The sequence below is a fragment of the Ruditapes philippinarum genome, unplaced genomic scaffold, assembly GCF_026571515.1.
Source record: "Ruditapes philippinarum isolate M1 unplaced genomic scaffold, ASM2657151v2 ctg7900_1_1_1_1, whole genome shotgun sequence".
Taxonomy (NCBI): domain Eukaryota; kingdom Metazoa; phylum Mollusca; class Bivalvia; order Venerida; family Veneridae; genus Ruditapes; species Ruditapes philippinarum.
The window spans coordinates 28,668-47,941 of record NW_026864539.1 but is presented as its reverse complement, the minus strand read 5'-3'; the positions used below and the strand labels follow the sequence as shown (position 1 = coordinate 47,941).

The 19,274-nt window shown below is 30.7% G+C and overlaps 1 protein-coding gene across 1 annotated transcript in view; it reads left to right on the top strand.

Annotated features, from left to right (window-relative positions):
- Positions 1-375: 375 nt before the first annotated feature.
- LOC132726016 (sushi, von Willebrand factor type A, EGF and pentraxin domain-containing protein 1-like) overlaps positions 376-19,274 on the top strand; it is a gene marked incomplete at its 5' end in the record, with an annotated part of 41,169 nt that continues 22,270 nt past the window's right edge. Inside the window, 13 exons of the mRNA XM_060711260.1 lie at positions 376-600; positions 5,743-5,910; positions 7,642-7,815; positions 10,388-10,582; positions 11,433-11,612; positions 12,336-12,509; positions 13,272-13,460; positions 14,244-14,423; positions 14,980-15,153; positions 16,109-16,282; positions 17,737-17,910; positions 18,452-18,625; positions 19,051-19,224. Coding sequence (XP_060567243.1) covers positions 376-600; positions 5,743-5,910; positions 7,642-7,815; positions 10,388-10,582; positions 11,433-11,612; positions 12,336-12,509; positions 13,272-13,460; positions 14,244-14,423; positions 14,980-15,153; positions 16,109-16,282; positions 17,737-17,910; positions 18,452-18,625; positions 19,051-19,224 — 2,355 coding nt within the window. The remainder of the gene's footprint in view (positions 601-5,742; positions 5,911-7,641; positions 7,816-10,387; positions 10,583-11,432; positions 11,613-12,335; positions 12,510-13,271; positions 13,461-14,243; positions 14,424-14,979; positions 15,154-16,108; positions 16,283-17,736; positions 17,911-18,451; positions 18,626-19,050; positions 19,225-19,274) is intronic.

The following is a 19,274-nucleotide window of genomic DNA, read 5'->3' as shown; positions in this document are numbered from 1 at the left end:
CCATCCTCTTTTTGAAATTTTGTTACAGTAACTTTTGGGGGTCTTTAATTTTTATTTTTGACGGGAGAAAAAACAGAAAAAAAATATTTTTACCTTATTTAAAAAATTTTAAAATTCAAACAATAAGGCGTTCAGGGTCATTATTGCCCTTTGTTACTTTTTTTATAAAAAAAAATTCAATAAAAGCCCCTGACCCTCACAGAACAGCAAATATTTTTAAAATCCCCACACAGGAAACGAAAGCCCTAAATAAAATAAATTCAGATCGTGTACAAATGTTTCGCACCTTTATTCCTCTTTATATTATAAAGAACAAATAAAAATCTTGATTTTTATGTATAAACATATATTATTCCTTAGTTTAACGTCTTTTAGAACGAAATCAATTTTATTTGTTTTTTTTTAAATTGTCCAATTTTACATATCGTTTAGACTGCGGGGAATTGTCCGTGACAAATGGAATCTTAAATGACAGTGTAACAACTTTCGGTACAGTGGTGAAGGTAAATTGTAATACTGGATATATCAACTCCTCTAATACACCTCTAGTATGTGAAGCAGACGGTAATTGGAGTGGAAATTTATCATGTGAACCAGTTGGTAATGTCATATTATATCATATGAACTAGTTGGATCATTTATATCTTGAACAGTTTTTTAAAGTCATATTATATCAAAGAAACCATTTTGAATGTCAATTATATAGGGAAACCCAAAATTGGTAATGTCATATCATATATGGAACCCATTTGGGTTTAATGTCTATTATTCATTGAACCAGTTGAAAATTTTCCCATTTAATATTAAAAACAAGTTTTTAAAGGGCATATCATAAAATTGTGAACCATAATGTAAATATTATCATGTTGGTAAGATTATTATCATTGACATTTGGGTTTAATGTCTTTATATCAGTGAACATTGGTATGTCATATTTATCATTAACCATTTGGGTATTGAAATATCATGAACCTTTTTGGTTTTATGTTTTTTTAATCATTTGAACCAGTTGAAAATGTCATATTATATCATGTGAACAAGTTTGTAATGTCATATTTTATCATGTGAACCAGTTGGTAATGTCATATTATATCATGTGAACCAATTGTTAATGTCATATTATAATCCTAAGCTGATTTAGTGATGAAACAAAATTCAACCTTATGATAATTTATAATCTGATATACAAATACATGTTTGTGGTCAAATACATAGTAATTGCATTTTATATTGCTTTCTTATAATAATCAATTGGATTCTTGGATAATTATTATACATTTAAATTTTAGCAATTCTTAAATAAGTATATTGATATATCTAAAAAATTACATAGAAATGACTGTCAAAATAAAAAAGATATTATCCACTTTTTTTTTGAAAAAATAAAACCCTTTTAAAAACAAAATGTCAAAACCGAAAAAGCCTTTAGAAGATTTCTAAGTCATTGTTTTGGGTAAAGCATAACGCATTTGTGTTAATTTTTTCCAAAATTTAATAATTGTAAATTTTGGGTGGTTCAGATTGAATTTACCCATTATATGATAAAACGTTCTCATTGAGCAACGTTTGGGATAGATATCGTTTTATTCTTAAAAAAAAATCATTTGAAATTTTTTTTTTTCTTCTGAGTAAAAAAAATACTGTATTGGTATTTTGTATACATGTTATCTTTTTTACCAAAATTTTTTATCAGACGCGGGGAGTTATCATCTTGAATGGAGGTGTAATAGCAGCAAAACAAATCGGGACAGAGTTTATGTTGATTGTTTCGAGGGAACGACGTTTTGAACCCTTTTGCGTAAAATGTCAATCTAATGGTAATTGGGGTAATGTCCCCAAATTGTGCCCGTCGGTAAGAATTGTTTTTAATATAACTTTTCTAAAATTTATGTAGTAAATCGCATTGTTATCATATGATTTTTGAAACCCCAAAAAAACCCTTTTTCATCCTTTTTAGATATGTACAGTACTTTCGTCTTTATTTTTACAGAAAGGGGGAAAAAATTTTTTTCCTTTTTAAAACAAATAATATTCAATCAAAGGGCGATCAGGGCCATATGCCCTTTGTTCACTTTATTTAAAAAAAATATTTCAATCAAACCGTGACACTTCTTGACAGAAGCAAATTCTTTTTAAGACCCCCAAAAAGGAAAAACAATTGAAAGGGTAAATTTTTAAATTCAGATGGTGACAAAGTTCGCCCCAAAATTTTTTTCCCCTCCTTAAATAAAAAAAACAAAAAAACATCTTAAATATCTCCCTAAGTTAAACGCAAAGTACGAATCTTTTTAATTTGTTTTTTAATTGTCCAATTTTACTCATCGTTTAGACTGCGGGGAATTGTCCGTGACAAATGGAATCTTAAATGACAGTGTAACAACCTTCGGTACAGTGGTGAAGGTTAATTGCAATACTGGATATATCAACATCTCTAATACACCTATCGTATGTGATGCAGACGGTATTTGGAGTGGAAATTTATCATGTGAACCAGTTGGTAATGTCATATTATATCATATAAACCAGTTGAAGTCATATTAAAATTTTGAACAGTTGTAATGTCAAAATTATATTCTTTTTGAACCAGTTGGTAATTCATATAATCATGGAACCAGTGTAATGTCAAAATTTTTACATTGAACCATTTTGGAATGTAAAAATTTTAAATTTTATTTGAACCAGTTGAAATGTCATATTAATCATGGAACGTTTGTTTTTTATAGTAATCATGCAAACCAGTTTGGAATGCCATATTATATCATTTTAACCAGTTTGGTTAGTATATTATATCACTGAACCTTTTGGGAAAATTAATTTATTTGAACATTTTGGTAATAAATTTTATATCATGTAAACAATTTTTGTCTATTAATATTAAACCCATTTTAAATGCATATTAAACATGTGAACCAGTTGAAATGTCATATTAATCATGTGAACATTTTTTGGGATGTTTATTATATAAATTAATTGGAAATGTTTTAAAATTATAAAATTGAACATTGGGTAATGCATTTAAAATATTGACAGGGTAATGTCATATTAATTATGGAACAGTTGGTAATGTCATATTTAATTGAACAGGGTAATGAAATTATAATTAAAACCAGATGTAATGTAAAAAAATCATTTTTACCATTTTGTAATGTCATATTATCATGAACAAGTTGGTATCATATTAATATGTGAACAAGTGGTTGAATTTATATCTTTTGAAAAAGTGTAATATCATTTTATAAATTGAACTTGTTGGTAAGCAATTATATATTGAACAGTTGGGTAATGTCATATTATATTCATGACAGTGGTAAGTCATATAACATGAAAAACATTTTGGTAAGTATATTTATCATGTGAACCTTTTTAATGTTTTATAATCCTAGCTGATTTAGTGATGAAAAAAATTCAACTTTGATAATTTATAATCTGATATAAAATAATTTTTTGGGTCAAATAATAGAAATTGGGCTTTTTTAAATATTGTTTTCTAATAATACTCAATTGGTTTCTTGGATAATTTTATACATTTAAATTGTAGAAATTTTTTTAAATAAGATATTTGATACATCTATAAATCTGACATCAGAAAGGGACTTCAAAAAAAAATGATTTAATCCCTTTTTGTTTAAAAGTCAGAACTTTTAAAAAAAGCCTAATTCAAATCCGTAAAAACGCTTTGAGAAAAATTAAGTCATTGTTTGGGATAAAAGCAAAAAATTTGTTAAATTTTGTACCAAAATTTAATAATTGCATCATTGATGGTGGTTCATGATTGACATTTAACCGATTATATGATAAAACGTTCTCATATGAGCATACGTTTGCATAAGATATCGTTTTATAGTCTTAAATAGATATCATTTGAAATCTTCTTTTTTTCTTCATGAGTAAGAAAATATACTGAATTTGGTAATTTTTGCTATAAAATTTTTTTTATACCATTTTATATAAACTGGTGGTTATCTATCTTGAAGGGGTGTAAGTAGCAGCAACAAAAACAAAACGGTTAAGGATTTAAAATTTGATTGTTTCGAGGGGAAATACGACGTTAGCAACCCCTTTTGCAAAATTTTGGGTCAATCTAATGGTAATTTTGGAGTGATGCCCCAATTTGCGACCCAGTCGGTAAGATATAGTTTTAATTTTAATTTTATAATTATTTACGTGTAGAAATCGCATTGTTATAAAATATGTTTTGGACCCGATAAATTTTGTCCAAATCCTTTTTATGAATTTGTTAAGTATTTCGGTCTTCAATTTTCTGACCAGAAAAGAAAAAATTAAACCTTTTTAAAAAAAATAATATTCAATAAAGAGGATTCAGGGCTTATGGCCCTCTTTTCACCTTATTATAAAATAAAATTTTTAAACAAAAGGGTTTTCAGAACAGCAAATTCATTTTAAGATCCCCACAAACATGAAACGACATGGCAAAGGTAAGATAAATTTCAGATCGTGTACAAATGTTTCGCACAATTTTCCTCCTTATATAATAAAAAACAAATAAACATCTTGATTTTTATATACATATATTTCTCCTTAGTTAAACGTCTTTTAGTACGAGATCAATTTCATTTGTTTTTTTTAAATTGTCCAATTTTACATATCGTTTAGACTGCGGGGAATTGTCCGTGACAAATGGAATCTTAAATGACAGTGTAACAACTTTCGGTACAGTGGTGAAGGTTAATTGTAATACTGGATATATGTGAACCATTTTGTTATGTCATATTATATCATGTGAACAAGTTGGTAATGTCATATTATATCATGTGAACCAGTTGGTAATGTCATATTATATCATGCGAACCAGTTGGTAATGTCATATTATATCATGTGAACCAGTTGGTAATGTCATATTATATTATATGAACCAGTTTGTAATGTCATATTAGATCATGTGAACCATTTTGTAATGTCATATTATATCATGTGAACAAGTTGGTAATGTCATATTATATCATGTGAACCAGTTGGTAATGTCATATTATATCATGTGAACCAGTTGGTAATGTCATATTATATCATGTGAACCAGTTGGTAATGTCATATTATATAATTCAGTTGGTAATGTCATATTATATCATGTGAACCAGTTAGTAATGTCAAATTATATCATGTGAACCTGTTGGTAATGTCATATTATAATCCTAAGCTGATTTAGTGATGAAACAAAAATTCAACCTTATGATAATTTATAATCTGATATACAAATATATGTTTGTGGTCAAATACATAGTAATTGCATTTTATATTGCTTTCTAATAATACTCAATTGGATTCTTGGATAATTATTATACATTTTAATTGTAGCAATTTCTTAGCTAAGAGATATTGATATTATCTAATCAAATCTGACATCAGAAATGGACTGTCAAAACTAAAATGATATTAATCACATTTTTGTTTGAAAAAGTCAGACCTTTTAAAATCATGATGGTCAAATCCGTAAAACGCTTGAGAAGATTGCTAAGTCATTGTTTAGGATAAAGCATAAAAGCATTTGTAGTAAATTTTGTACCAAAATTTAATAATTGCATCATTGATGGTGGTTCATGATTGATATTTAACCGATTATATGATAAAACGTTCTCATATGAGCATACGTTTGCATTAGATATCGTTTTATGGTCTTAAATAAATATCATTTGAAATCTTCTTTTTTCTTCATGAGTAAGAAAATATACTGATATTAGGTATTTTGATATACAATGTTATCTTTTTTATACCATTTTATATCAGACTGCGGTGAGTTATCTATCTTGAATGGAGGTGTAAGTAGCAGCAACACAACATACGGTACAGAGATTTATGTTGATTGTTTCGAGGGATACGACGTTAGCAACCCTTTTGCAGTAATATGTCAATCTAATGGTAATTGGAGTGATGTCCCAACTTGCGACCCAGTCGGTAAGATATAGTTCTTAATATACTTACTAATATTTACTGTAGTAAATCGCATTGTTATCAAATATGATTTGTGACCCGATAAAAACCTTGTCCGATCCTCTTTTATGAATTATGTTACAGTACTTTACGGTCTTCAATTTTCTGATGTATTACATAGAAGAAAATATATTTTTACCTTTATTTAAAAAAAAAATAAAATATTTAATCCATAGCCGTGTCACTTCTTGACAGCATTGCAAATTCATTTTAAGATCCCCAAAAAGATCAAACGACATGGCATAGGTAAGATAAAAGTCAATTACTACAAGTTCAAATCGTGTTCAAATGTATTGCATCTTTTAAAGTTGCTTTTATTCCTTCTTATATTATAAAGAACAAATAAACATCTTGATTTATAATAGTATTGATTTTAATTCAAAATGTAAAAGGTAAATGTCAGTATGACTTTTAACAATTAAAATTGTCGGACCAATAACTAAAGACAGATTTATCACACATTCATAAAATTTCATGTCGATGTTGGATATGATAGGTAGATTATCCTTTTTATTTTGAGATTTTTGGCCTACAGTTGAAAATTTGTCATGACAAGTAGACGACCTCTTTTGATTTTGAGATAGAAAAATAAAACATCAGAGCCGCCAAAGAACATGACCTTCTTTGCCCTGACCATAAAATGCTTGGCGGACCTTTAACTAGAGAACACGTTGGCTCAAAGTCCTAAAATTTGGTTTGGGGAAATATCATTTTTAGTTAATAATTTGTTATTTTTTGATGTCAAAGGATAAAAAATTTTGCGACATATAAATGAAGACGTTGTCACCTAGAATTGTAAGATGTCATGACTAATAAATCAATGAACTTTTTTGATTTTGCGACTGTGAAAGCAAATTCCCAACCGATGAATATAGACTATATGGCCTACAATCAAACCATTTGGTGTGCTGGTTGGACATGATATGACCACGCCCGATTTGAGGTCAATCCAAAGGGCACTGGGACATTGATCACTAGAATATTGTCCTACCAATAACTAAATAATGCGTTGGCCTGTTGTCGTAAGATTTGTTAAGGTAGTTCCACATAACAAGTAGTGACCTTTACTAATTTTCACACAGGTATTATTAGGCTAACAGTCAATACCATTGAGTTATTGACCATTTGCTCGACCAATAAGAATAGACCACTTCTGCCTTCATTTTTTTAGATGATGAATAGATTAGGTAATGAACAGAATGTGACCCTGTTGATTTTAAGGTAAAAAGCCAACGGTTAATTTCACTGAGCCATTGGCCACTTAACGTTTGTCCTACAGATAGCTAGATTAAGATGATGTTTATTGATTTCGAGGTCACAAATTTTGAAGTCATTAGATCATAGTGACGCATTAAATACTTTATCTTTTAAAGAAATAGAGTACATCAGTCATAGGTTTTCGAAACTTATTAGCTATAATATAATTATTACATATAGTAAGTTGAACTAAGAAATAACAAAATAAAAAACACCAACAACAAAACACCCTATGCATTACTATGTACATTTTACATTGTACCAGAAAATAAATTTGGTCCAAACGTGTCTTAAAAGATTTCTAGTTCCTACTACGATATGTGCACGTCATATATATCAATGAAAGTATAATATTTTTATGCAGCAAACACAGCTGTTTCCTTTTCAAATATATATATGTTTTCTTGTTGTAATGAGATTTTATTTACTAATTTCCAGATTGTGGCTCTGAATTTAACATCAGCAATAGCTGGGTAACTCTAAATAATGAAACTGATACGACATTTGGGACATCGGCTAACGTCGAATGTCATTACGGATATGAAACAAATGTGACAACTATATATTGTCAGTCGTCAGGTGAATGGGATACAACTGTATGTACAAGAATTGGTAAGCTAAAAAAATATCACTTTTATCAATCAATGTTTGTAATACCGATGATTGTTTAAATATTCATTAAGGAAGAGGAGGTTTTAATGACTAGACAAACGCTATGTGTTTCTAGTAATAAACTGTACCATAGGGAAAGAATGTTTTTTATACTTTATTATGCCCGCTTCCGAGGAACAGGGGGTGTATTGTTTTGCTAATGTCGGTCGGTTTGTCTGTCTGTCGGTAGACCACATGGTTTCTGCTGATTGTCTTAAAAAAATGATCACAGAGTCTTAATTTTTCACATACTGATTGGTCAAAACTAGTAGATGACCCTATTGATTTTGAGGTTACTAGGTCAAAGGTCAAGGTCACAGAAGCGTTAAATGTCACAATTGTTTCCGCTCATTATTTTGAAAACTATAATCACAAAGTCTTCATATTTCACATTCTGATTGGTCATAACAAGTAGATAACCCCGATTGTTTTTAGGTCACTAGGCCAAAGGTCAAGGTCACAGGGGTCTTAAATCTTAAAATGTTTTCCACTCATTATCTTGAAAATGTTTTTTATCACAAAGTCTTCATATTTCACATACTGATTGATCATAACTAGTAAATGACTCCTATTGATTTTAGGGTCACTAGTTCAAAGGTTAAGGTCACAGGGGCCTTTAATGTCAGAGTAGTTTTCACTTATTATCTTGAAAACTATTTAACACTTAGTCGTTATATTTTACATGTTGATTGGTAATAACTAGTAGATTACCCCTATCGATTATGAGGTCTTTAGAGCAAAGGTCAAGGTCACAGGAACCTAAATTGTTAGAATGGTTTCCATTTATTCTTTTTAAAACTACTTGTTATCAAGTCTTTGAGTTTCACATTTTAACTGATCGTCACTAGAAGATGATTTTGAGCTGACGAAGTCAAAGGTCAAAGTCACAATAACCTTGAATGTAAAAATGGTTTCCACGCATTCTCTTGACACCAATTAGTTACCAAGTCTTCATATTTCACATACTGATTGATCATAACTAGTAAATGACTCCTATTGATTTTAGGGTCACTAGTTCAAAGGTTAAGGTCACAGGGGCCTTTAATGTCAGAGTAGTTTTCACTCATTATCTTAAAAACTATTTAACACTTAGTCGTTATATTTTACATGTTGATTGGTAATAACTAGTAGATTACCCCTATTGATTATGAGGTCTTTAGAGCAAAGGTCAAGGTCACAGGAACCTAAATTGTTAGAATGGTTTCCATTTATTCTTTTTAAAACTACTTGTTATCAAGTCTTTGAGTTTCACATTTTAACTGATCGTCACTAGAAGATGATTTTGAGCTCACGAAGTCAAAGGTCAAAGTCACAATAACCTTGAATGTAAAAATGGTTTCCACGCATTCTCTTGACACCAATTAGTTACCAAGTCTTCATATTTCACATCTTGATTGATAATAATTATTAGATGACCGTTTTTGATCTTGGAGTCACTATGTCACAGGTCAAGGTAACAGGGACCTTATATGTCGGAATGGGTACTGTTCATTATCACAAATAGAGTAAAGCAGAATCCCTACAGAAAGCCCAACACAACAAAATTGAAAATGTTGCAGGTTCGGTTTGATTGAGCCTGTTCATGGACGGTACTGGAAAGTGCAAGTCCCCCTAGCACCGGCGTAAGCAGAATTCAACATTTAAAGTCTTCATATTTCATATATTGATAAGTCATAACTAGAATATGACCTTTATTGATTTAAGAGACACTAGATCAAAAGTCACAATTACAGTAACTTCAAATATAAAATTCGCTTCCGGTTAATAACTATTGATTTGGAAGTGTCACAAATGTCAAAGTTGGTTGAACACTTCCATGTTCCCATTTTTGGCATGTTTCTGTAACAGAATTAGCAAAAGTATGAGTCAAGGGCTAGAAAAGGGGGCATATGTGTTTTTAAAGATGTAAAATGTAACAACATCATTACACCCCCACAAACGAAGTTTAGGGGGATATATATACGAGTCTGCTTGTCCGTCGGTCGGACGGTCGTCGGACTGGTCGGTCTCCTTTTTGGTTTGATAACTATACTTTGAAATGAGGTATTTTAATAAAATTTAGTATAAAGTAACATGATGTGAAAACGCCGGATAGCATTGCTTTTGGACCTGCTAGGTAAAAGGTCAAGGTAACCGTTACTAAAAATAGTAAAAAATGTAAAATTGTAATCAAACTTAGTATAGCAAGCTTATGTTATGACCCCGATTGGTATTGCTTTCGGACCCGATTGGTATTGCTTTCGGACCCCCCTGAGTCAAAGCCAATATCACTGTTACTAAAATAGATAAATGGTTTCCGGACAATAACTAGAGTTTGGAATTAGATATTGTAATCAAACTTGGAATATAGCAAGCTTATGTGAAGACCCCAGTTGGTTTTGCTTTGTGAGCCGCTGGGGTTAAGGTCAAAGTCAATGTTACCAAAATAGAAAATTGGTTTACGGACAATAACTAGTGTTAGGAATGAGATATTGTAATCAAACTTTGTATATAGCAAGCTACTTATTGCAAGACAACATCTTTTTTTGTACAGATTGCGGACCAGTGCCAGAAATTTTACATAGCAACACAACTCTTGATGTTGAGGGAGAAACAAAGTTCAATGACCGGGCTACAGTTAAATGTGATACAGGATATGCAACGGAAATAGACAATAACCCGTACAAAGTGTTTTACGTCTTTTGTAGAGGATCGGGCACATGGGATAATCGGACCTGTAATATCTCAGGTATGGTTCGTTTCAGTGAACCGTATGACTTTAAAACATAACACAAACTCTATGAGCAAAGTACTTCTAATGTTTTAACAATTGTTGTTAGGCCTAAGCAATACGGTCAGTTTATTTTTCATATGTTAATAAGTAACTTTAATGCTATCTGATGCAAAAATCCTTCAAAAAGAAATTATATTGATTGCCTAGTTCAAGTTCAGTTTATTGATACTATCAATGTCCCTGATTCGTCTAAAATAGAAATATAGCTTTGGACAAGTCAGCATTAACGAGCTAGTACATATTTGATTTAGTTGCAGGAATATAAAATAACAATGTGTTTATAACAGAAATATTTTACCAAATTAGTAAGGAAAATTGCAATTAAGGATACAATCTGTTAACTTTTTAGGTTTTGGTAAGTTTCATATCACACCATCAGCATAAAATTCACATTACATGACCATATGAAAATTGTGCTTTTCTCCGTCAAAATGGTTTAATCTGAATGTGATCATTTTTCGTAGAATGTTATTTGATTGTCGAATATTTATGTATTTTTCTTTATAGAACCACTATTACTGTTTTTAGTCAGGTGATTAATTTGTTCATTAAGTAAAATGAAAAAAGTAAACAAACAAACAAAGAAGCAAAAAGAAAGAAAAAAAACAAAACAAACACGGAAGAAGATAAATAGATAATAAAAACCCGCTTTCTTGTTTTGATCTTAGCTGTACTGTAAAAATAGGTCCTGAAAGCGTCTGTTATATTTCCACCACAGACATATGTTTGTACGCATAATATCCATTTAAAATGCGTTTTATATTGGCATTTTTACATGACTTTTCTTTTCTTTATCTACATTAAGATTGCGGACTTCCACCAAACGATACGTTGAATGGAGAGTTTATACTTGACGAGGAGGGAGTAACGACATATGGAGCAAACGCTACATTAACTTGTATAGATGGTTATGAAAGCAGTAATCCTGTGATAACCTGTCAGGAACTTAATACCTGGTCAACATATGAACCGTGCTTAATAAAAGGTATTGCAATTGTTTAGCAAGTAGCTACAATTGTCATACATTTCATTTCTATGTTCATCATATTAAGGTTGTTCCTCATTGTTGTATTTAAATTTAATAATGACGTTAATAATACTGATGTTACCTCATACATATAAATTAACGCAATTGAGTATAAAGCTATATATTTGCTAAAGTTAGCTTACACAATTATTGCTTGAATTTCAATAAAGAATAATTACAAAGTACTTTAATAAATTATAAATTTTTATATTTCATTTTCAAGAGCGAATGTAGTATGACAAAATTATCGCTATACGAAAGAAAATCTACTTAAATAGCAGCATAATATTATTTTCCTTAACAATTTAATCGGTTTACGTACAAATAAATATTCATGTGTGTTAGATAACAGAAACATTATATGTATGTGACGACTGGGTTGAGAATTGACAAGAAGATTATGGAAATAACATAATTTTACCTTTTTTATAATATTCATTTAAAATTGTCTAGAGATACAGCCATTTTACCCTTCAAATTCATATCATAAACACACCTTTTTTCTATCCCAGTAACTAAGAAATATAAACACAATTTTTTTATCCCATTAACGAAGAAATATAAACACAAATTTTCTATTCCAGTAACTAAGAAACACACCCCTTGAAGAATATTTTACTGACTTTATATAAAGGCCCACTAAAACTTATTTTTATCATTGTAAAATTTGTTTGTTTTCAGATTGCAATACAGTACCGTTTATAACCTTTGGGACAATAATGCCGATTGACGATGGCAACACAACCTATGGTGCTGTTGCAAACGTGACATGTGAACATGGATACAATTCCAGTAAAGAATATATCCAGTGTCTTAGAAACGGAACTTGGGAAAGTGTAACTTGTGAAAAAATTGGTAAGACTATGGTTAATGGAGCTCTAGATACAAACAAGATTTATAATAATTATGGTTTCAATAATGAACATAAGGAGACTGGTCATTATTAATGCTACATTTGTCTGAAGCGAGATTCCAACAATCGACCCAATCCGTCTTACAAAGAATAATAACAAAATATTACGGTTCATACAAGCATACCTAATTTAATGATTTATAGTTTAAGGAATAATAGAGTACGAACATGAACATTAATAGTTCGAATGTTAAATATATATGAACTGATCTATCAGTTGTAAATCATATCATTAACAAAAATAATAGTAATAAACTAATCATAATGAGAAAAAAGAACGTCACAAAACCCACCAAAAAAAAAAAAAAAAAAAAAAAAAACAAAAAAAAAACTTTACAAATACACACAACTTCCAGGTGTGCATTTATAGTAATGATTACGTTATAAATGATTGTTTTACCATTTCAATGCATATATAACGCTTGATTAACAAATCGCTGATTCTATTTTATGGTCGTCTCGTTACTGAAATTTAAGTATATTTAAGCTATAAGGTTCATGCTAACCACTCTTCTACTTATGCATATCATGCAAATAAACTTAGCTACTTGACATAGTTTCTAGGAGCAGAAGCTTTAAATCACACAGACAAGATGAATTTCAAGGTATTTTGAAATGCAATAGCAAAGTCTTAAAATATTTCTAGTTTTTTTTTCTTTTTCTATACAAACTACTTTAATATATGTTACATTTATTGTTTAAAGATTGTGGACTGGTGCCAGAAGTACTAAATGGTAATACTACTCTTGCATTTGAGGGATATACACAGTTAGGTGAACGAGCTGTTGTTGAATGTGACATTGGATATCACATAAATGGTACCTTCTTGAAGTTTGATTTCATATTTTGTACACCTGCAGGTACATGGGAAAATCGTACCTGCGATTTCTCAGGTTGGTATTTTTTATAGACATTTATTTCTAGCAAGTAATACATACTTTACATTGTATTATTTTTGGAAATTCTTTATTAAAAGACAGAAAAGAACTGCTAGCTATCATTATAAAATATACTAAAGAACAATTAGCAATATCAATTGCTACTTAGTTATTTACTATTACAGACCATGTGGTAAAGTAGTACCAAAATAGCACCGTTACTATCGTAAGAAACATTTGACAGCAATGTGCCTGTTTAAATTTAGAGATAAAAGCTAGGTAAACAATGTCAAGTACAACGTGAAACAAATGAATACAAGAACTTATTTCATATAAAGAATTTCTGAAGTCACTTTTATATGACCCATTCGTCGGCGGCATCATCGTCGGCGTTGGTTAACCTTTTTAGCTCGATGATTCATTGAAAAATGTGACATTCCTAATCACCTGGACTTTTGCGTTGGCTTTAGTGAAAATTATCAAACATATTCACTGTAAACATTAAAAACATCTTCAATGTCAAACATTTAATGCATTTCTAAACGCCAGTTTAGCTTCAAAAGAAATTATATATCTGTCTTCTGTTTATCAAAAAAGCCTTTTTAAAGTTTTCACTTCCAACAAGAATTACTTTGTTATAAGTAGTCTACCAGTTTAACAAAATTATGCAACCTTGTCTAATTTGCTTTAACACTTATATCTACCACATAGAATACTGGAGTGTGCTGCTCCTCTGACTGGTTTTGCTTCATTTTGTAATAATACTAAGAATTTTGTTTTATTTCTGAAATCATTAAGACTGCAGCTCTCTACCAAACGATACGTTGAATGGAGAGTTTATACTTGACGAGGAAGGAGTAACGACATATGGAACAAACGCTACATTAACTTGTATAGAAGGTTATGAAAGCAGCAACCCTGTGATAACTTGTGAGGAATTTGATACCTGGTCAACATATGAACCGTGCTTAATAAAAGGTATTCACAATAATTTTAGCAAGTAACTGCAATGTTTATACAGCATATTTCTGTGTTCACCCTATCAGTGATGTCCGTCATTGTGGTATTTTATAACATCTGCAAAATTCATGTGCATGTGTGTTGTTTATAATGACGGAAAAAAATTACGATGTTATCGCATACATATAAATGAACGCAGAGGTGTATAAAGCTATGAATTAGCTGCATGAAGTTACAAAATGATTGTTTAAATTGTAAAGAAGGACATTTCCAAAAGACTTTATATGTATGAAATATGCTTGTATAATTTCTCATCAACTGCTGCAACATCGAATGCGGCATCACGTGTTAAAGAAAAAAAAAGAATTTCTACAGATATTTTTTCTACCTTTCTAAAATTTTTATATAAAGTTGTCTTTAAACATAGCTCTATATTCTATATGCTCACATCAATTAAACAAATCGAAAAGTGTGTATGACGGTAGCACCTTACGTAAATCATCGGTGAAGAATATTTTACTAAATTCATATTCAAAGGTACAATAAAACTTAACATATTTTTTTTTATTTCCAGATTGCAATACAGTACCAGCTATAGAAAGTGGGACAATTTTACCGATCGACGGTGGCAACACAACCTATGGTGCTGTTGCAATCGTGACATGTGACTATGGATACAATTCCAGTAAAGAATATATCCAGTGTCTTAGTAACGGAACTTGGGAAAGTGTAACTTGCGAAATAATAGGTAAGAAACAGTGTACTTAATACAAACTGTACGTATATAGGATATAAAATGGTTTATTGACATTGTCTTTTATATTTGTCAGTTCCTCGTCATGATCTTCAAAAAATCCTTAGTTAAAATACACTCATTATTTCAAATAGATGTCTATATGTTTAGAGAAGGAAAGCAAAAAACAAAACAGAAACGAATAGTACAGAAAGTGCAAACATTTACATCTAGATTTTCTGTAAAGTTGTTACCTTGCTTATTATTATTGGAGGATCAGGTCATAAAATATTGAGAATGGAGTTGACAAATCCTTGGCTACATTCATCTTAAAGATAAGGATTTTAAAAATGTGTGTACCGTATGTTTCAAATTTAAGTGTCTTTACAGTGATTCCATGATTTAAAAAAATCAGCTAATATATGCCTGTTGGGTGTTGCCCCTGTTTGCCGCGGTACATATTAATGTTGTAAATTTGATGCAAGATTATATCATTTAGGTCAATCTTACATGTTAATATGTCGCAATACATATAAGCACGTGTTCCGATTACTACGGCATTGCGTTTTAGTTGGGGCCGGAAAGGGAGGCCATCCACTAGGAATATTGTATAAGTCTAACAGTTAGCATTGCCAAACGCTTTCACATCACTTGAATCTTAAAATAGTGATTATTATTATAACATGTTTTAACAGAATGACCAAATAACATACCATAATTTGAGGGTAGGATATTAATTCTAAGCATAAGCTTGTTCTATTTCTGGTGACGCTTTTCGTACATACACTTGTGTTATTTTTTATATGATCCGCTCATGAATGACGAAAACATATAGCATTAAATATGTAATGTATTTAGCTGGAGTGGCATAAAATGGGCATTGCATATCAGAAAAAAGAAGAAAAAAAGAGAGAAAAATTCAGATATAAAACAACCCTTTCCTAATAAGTTTACGATAACGTATTTACAGATTGTGGAGATGTCCCGTTATTAGATTACGGAAGCATAGCTTTGCAAATTGACGGAAATAGCTCATATGGTGCTGTAGCCAATGTGACATGTGATACGGGTTATAACACAACATTACATACCATACAGTGTCAGATAACAGGACAGTGGCAGGACACAACATGTACTGTTGTTGGTGTGTAGTTAATCTATTAATTGTTTTTTCATACATGATAGTGTATTATTTACACAACATAATATAGCAAAATATATTTTGATTCCCTGGTCCAATAAATGTCTCATTGCCGTTTTGATCAAATCGAAATTGCTTTTTAAGTCATAGCTCATTTAATAAGTTAACTCATAAAGAAGCATACTTTTCTTTAAATGAAAGTTGTCCGTGAACAATAATATACATTTGGCATTTGGGTTGCCAGACATGTCGCGTGGTATACAATAGCATGCTTAGGATGACGTAATTGCGCCGTGTCGAATAAAGTTGTAATTCTATAAGCTGTGGTAAGAAAATAGTTACGATTGTTATGAAATGCATTTCCATATTAAGGTAAAGTATCCAAAATATGATGAAATATGGAAGGAAATGCAAGAAAATCACCTGACATATGTTTGCAGTTCGGATAGTCGGCAAGTCTCATGGGCAGGTCCCCTCTGGACGGGTATTCCTATCCGAACTACATCATATGAGAGCTATTATTATCTTTTAGGAAAAATGAACCAATCTGTTAACCGCTTATGTCAGGGCATGGCGGATAGGAAATGGAAGACCAATGCATATCTATTTAAAATCGATAAATAGATTTTTTACATTTCTAGTGGCGAATGCGTGTGCAGATGAATAAATTTATGATAAATTATGAATAACAACTTCAAAGGCAATATATTATACATTTTGTCGTAGTTTATATTTTGCTTTGACTTTATGAGCAATATCTTAGGACTTTGCGCTTGCACAATATAAACAACGACAATCGCATGCGTATTATGTTTTTGACTTAATGAATCTCCATATAGATAATGATATAATACACTCTATTACTCATACAACTGACAATGTTACAAATGTATGCTATTGCTACATAGTAATTTTCTGAGAGTAATTTAATCTGATGATGACAATATTTACTTTATTTAAAAGAAATATCTGGCCATTTTACTTTTTGTTGTTTATATATACCTTTGTACATCACCACAGATTGCGGAAATAACCGCAAAAGTCAAATTGAATTAATTAGTGAACTTGCAATCGTAGGATATACGTTAAAAATTTAAGCCGTTAACAATTCACTTGTGTGTTAATTTGCAAATTTACAGAATAATAAACATTGAAACGTACGCAAAATATCACCCAGACTGTGGGTGATGTATGTCATAAAAAAGATATTTATCACACGGATAAAACCAGTATCTCTCTTGGTAGAGATGTCACTATTCAGGAAAGTAGGATGCAACTTCATGTAAATTATTAAGTAAGTCTTAATTTAAGTATATGTATTAAATTGGAAACTTCACAAAGGACAAACCAAGTGTTCTTTCGTAACATAGTATAACATCTATATGTAAGGATAATCATCATGACATATTATCATAAAGCAAATGTCATTTTTAATGGTCTAGTTTTATGTTTTGCAGTATGTGGAGATGTTTCACTAATAAATGGTGGAATAATCGATTTGCAAGAAGCCGGTAATAGCTCATACGGCGCCTTTGCCGATGTGATATGTGATACAGGCTATAACACAACGTTAGATACTATACAGTGTCTTGATACGGGAGAATGGGAAAACGCGACTTGTACTGTTGTTGGTTTGTAATACTACCTAATTATTTGTTATGTGAAACACTTGATATCTTCTATTATAATATCACCATCGTTATATCTTGTTGTGGTACATGCAAACTATTTAGATGAAAATATTTACAAAGAAAGGAAAAAAAAGAGAAAAGAAAGGATGCACGTATTTTCTTAAATTATCATTTATATGCTCATGCACATTATTACAGATGGCAATATCAAATAGTATTGATATATTGAGCTATTTGAAGTGGTGGGCAATACCAGACGCGAGGCATTAGCAAATGTATTATGTGACATCAGATATATAGGGACGTTAAATGTGACAGAATGTCGTTCTACTCAAGAATGGGATACGGCGTTATGTGAATTGATTGGATAGCTAATAGATCTTTTACAAAAATGACAACAACATCAAATATTCCCGATTTGAAACTTAAAATAAATATTCTTTACTTATATGGCAAAGCAATTGAAAGGGATGCCATTCGTCTTTATGCAATTGATTGTCAAAAAAAGTCATTTGTAACAAAATTGGTGTTATTATTGCAGATTGTGGAGATGTGCCGTTTATAAATAATGGAAACATAGTTTTGCAAGAGGAGGGAAATAGCTCATACGGCGCCTTAGCCAAAGTAACATGTAACATAGGCTATAACACAACGTCAGATACCATACAGTGTCTTAATACAGGGGAATGGGATAACGCAACTTGCACTATTGTTGGTTTGTAATTATACCTAATTAGTTGTTTTGTCTTAAAGTTGATATCCATGCTATTTTTATCTCCTATGATATCACTATTGTTATTACGTATTATGTATGATACAAGAAGGATGTTCCGTTTTGTCAATGACAGCAAGTCGAATTAAAATCCCCTAAAAGTTAAATTAAATGATATAAAGAATTATATATTAACGAATGTTTTTAGCTGCATCAATTGTTTTTTCTTAATAATTAAATCATATAGATGAAAATATTAACTTTATGTAGAAAAACAACAACAACAAAAAACAACAACATTTAAATGCATTTTCTTTAGTTATCATTTTCATGCTCATGTACAATTTTGGCATTTGAAAGGGATGTTAATCGTTTTGATGTAAGTGATTGTCATAAGAAAATATAATTTCAATATTTGACGTTTGCAGATTGTGGAGATGTGCCGGTTATAAATGATGGAAGCATTATTTTACAAGAGAGTGGAAATAGCTCATACGGTGCCTTAGCCGAAGTAACATGTAACACAGGCTATAACACGACATTAAATACCATAGTTTGTCTGGACACAGGGGAATGGGAAAACATCACTTGCAATATTATTGGTGTGGTGTTTTCGTTGAACTTATTTATCATCATCAATTTAAATTTTACT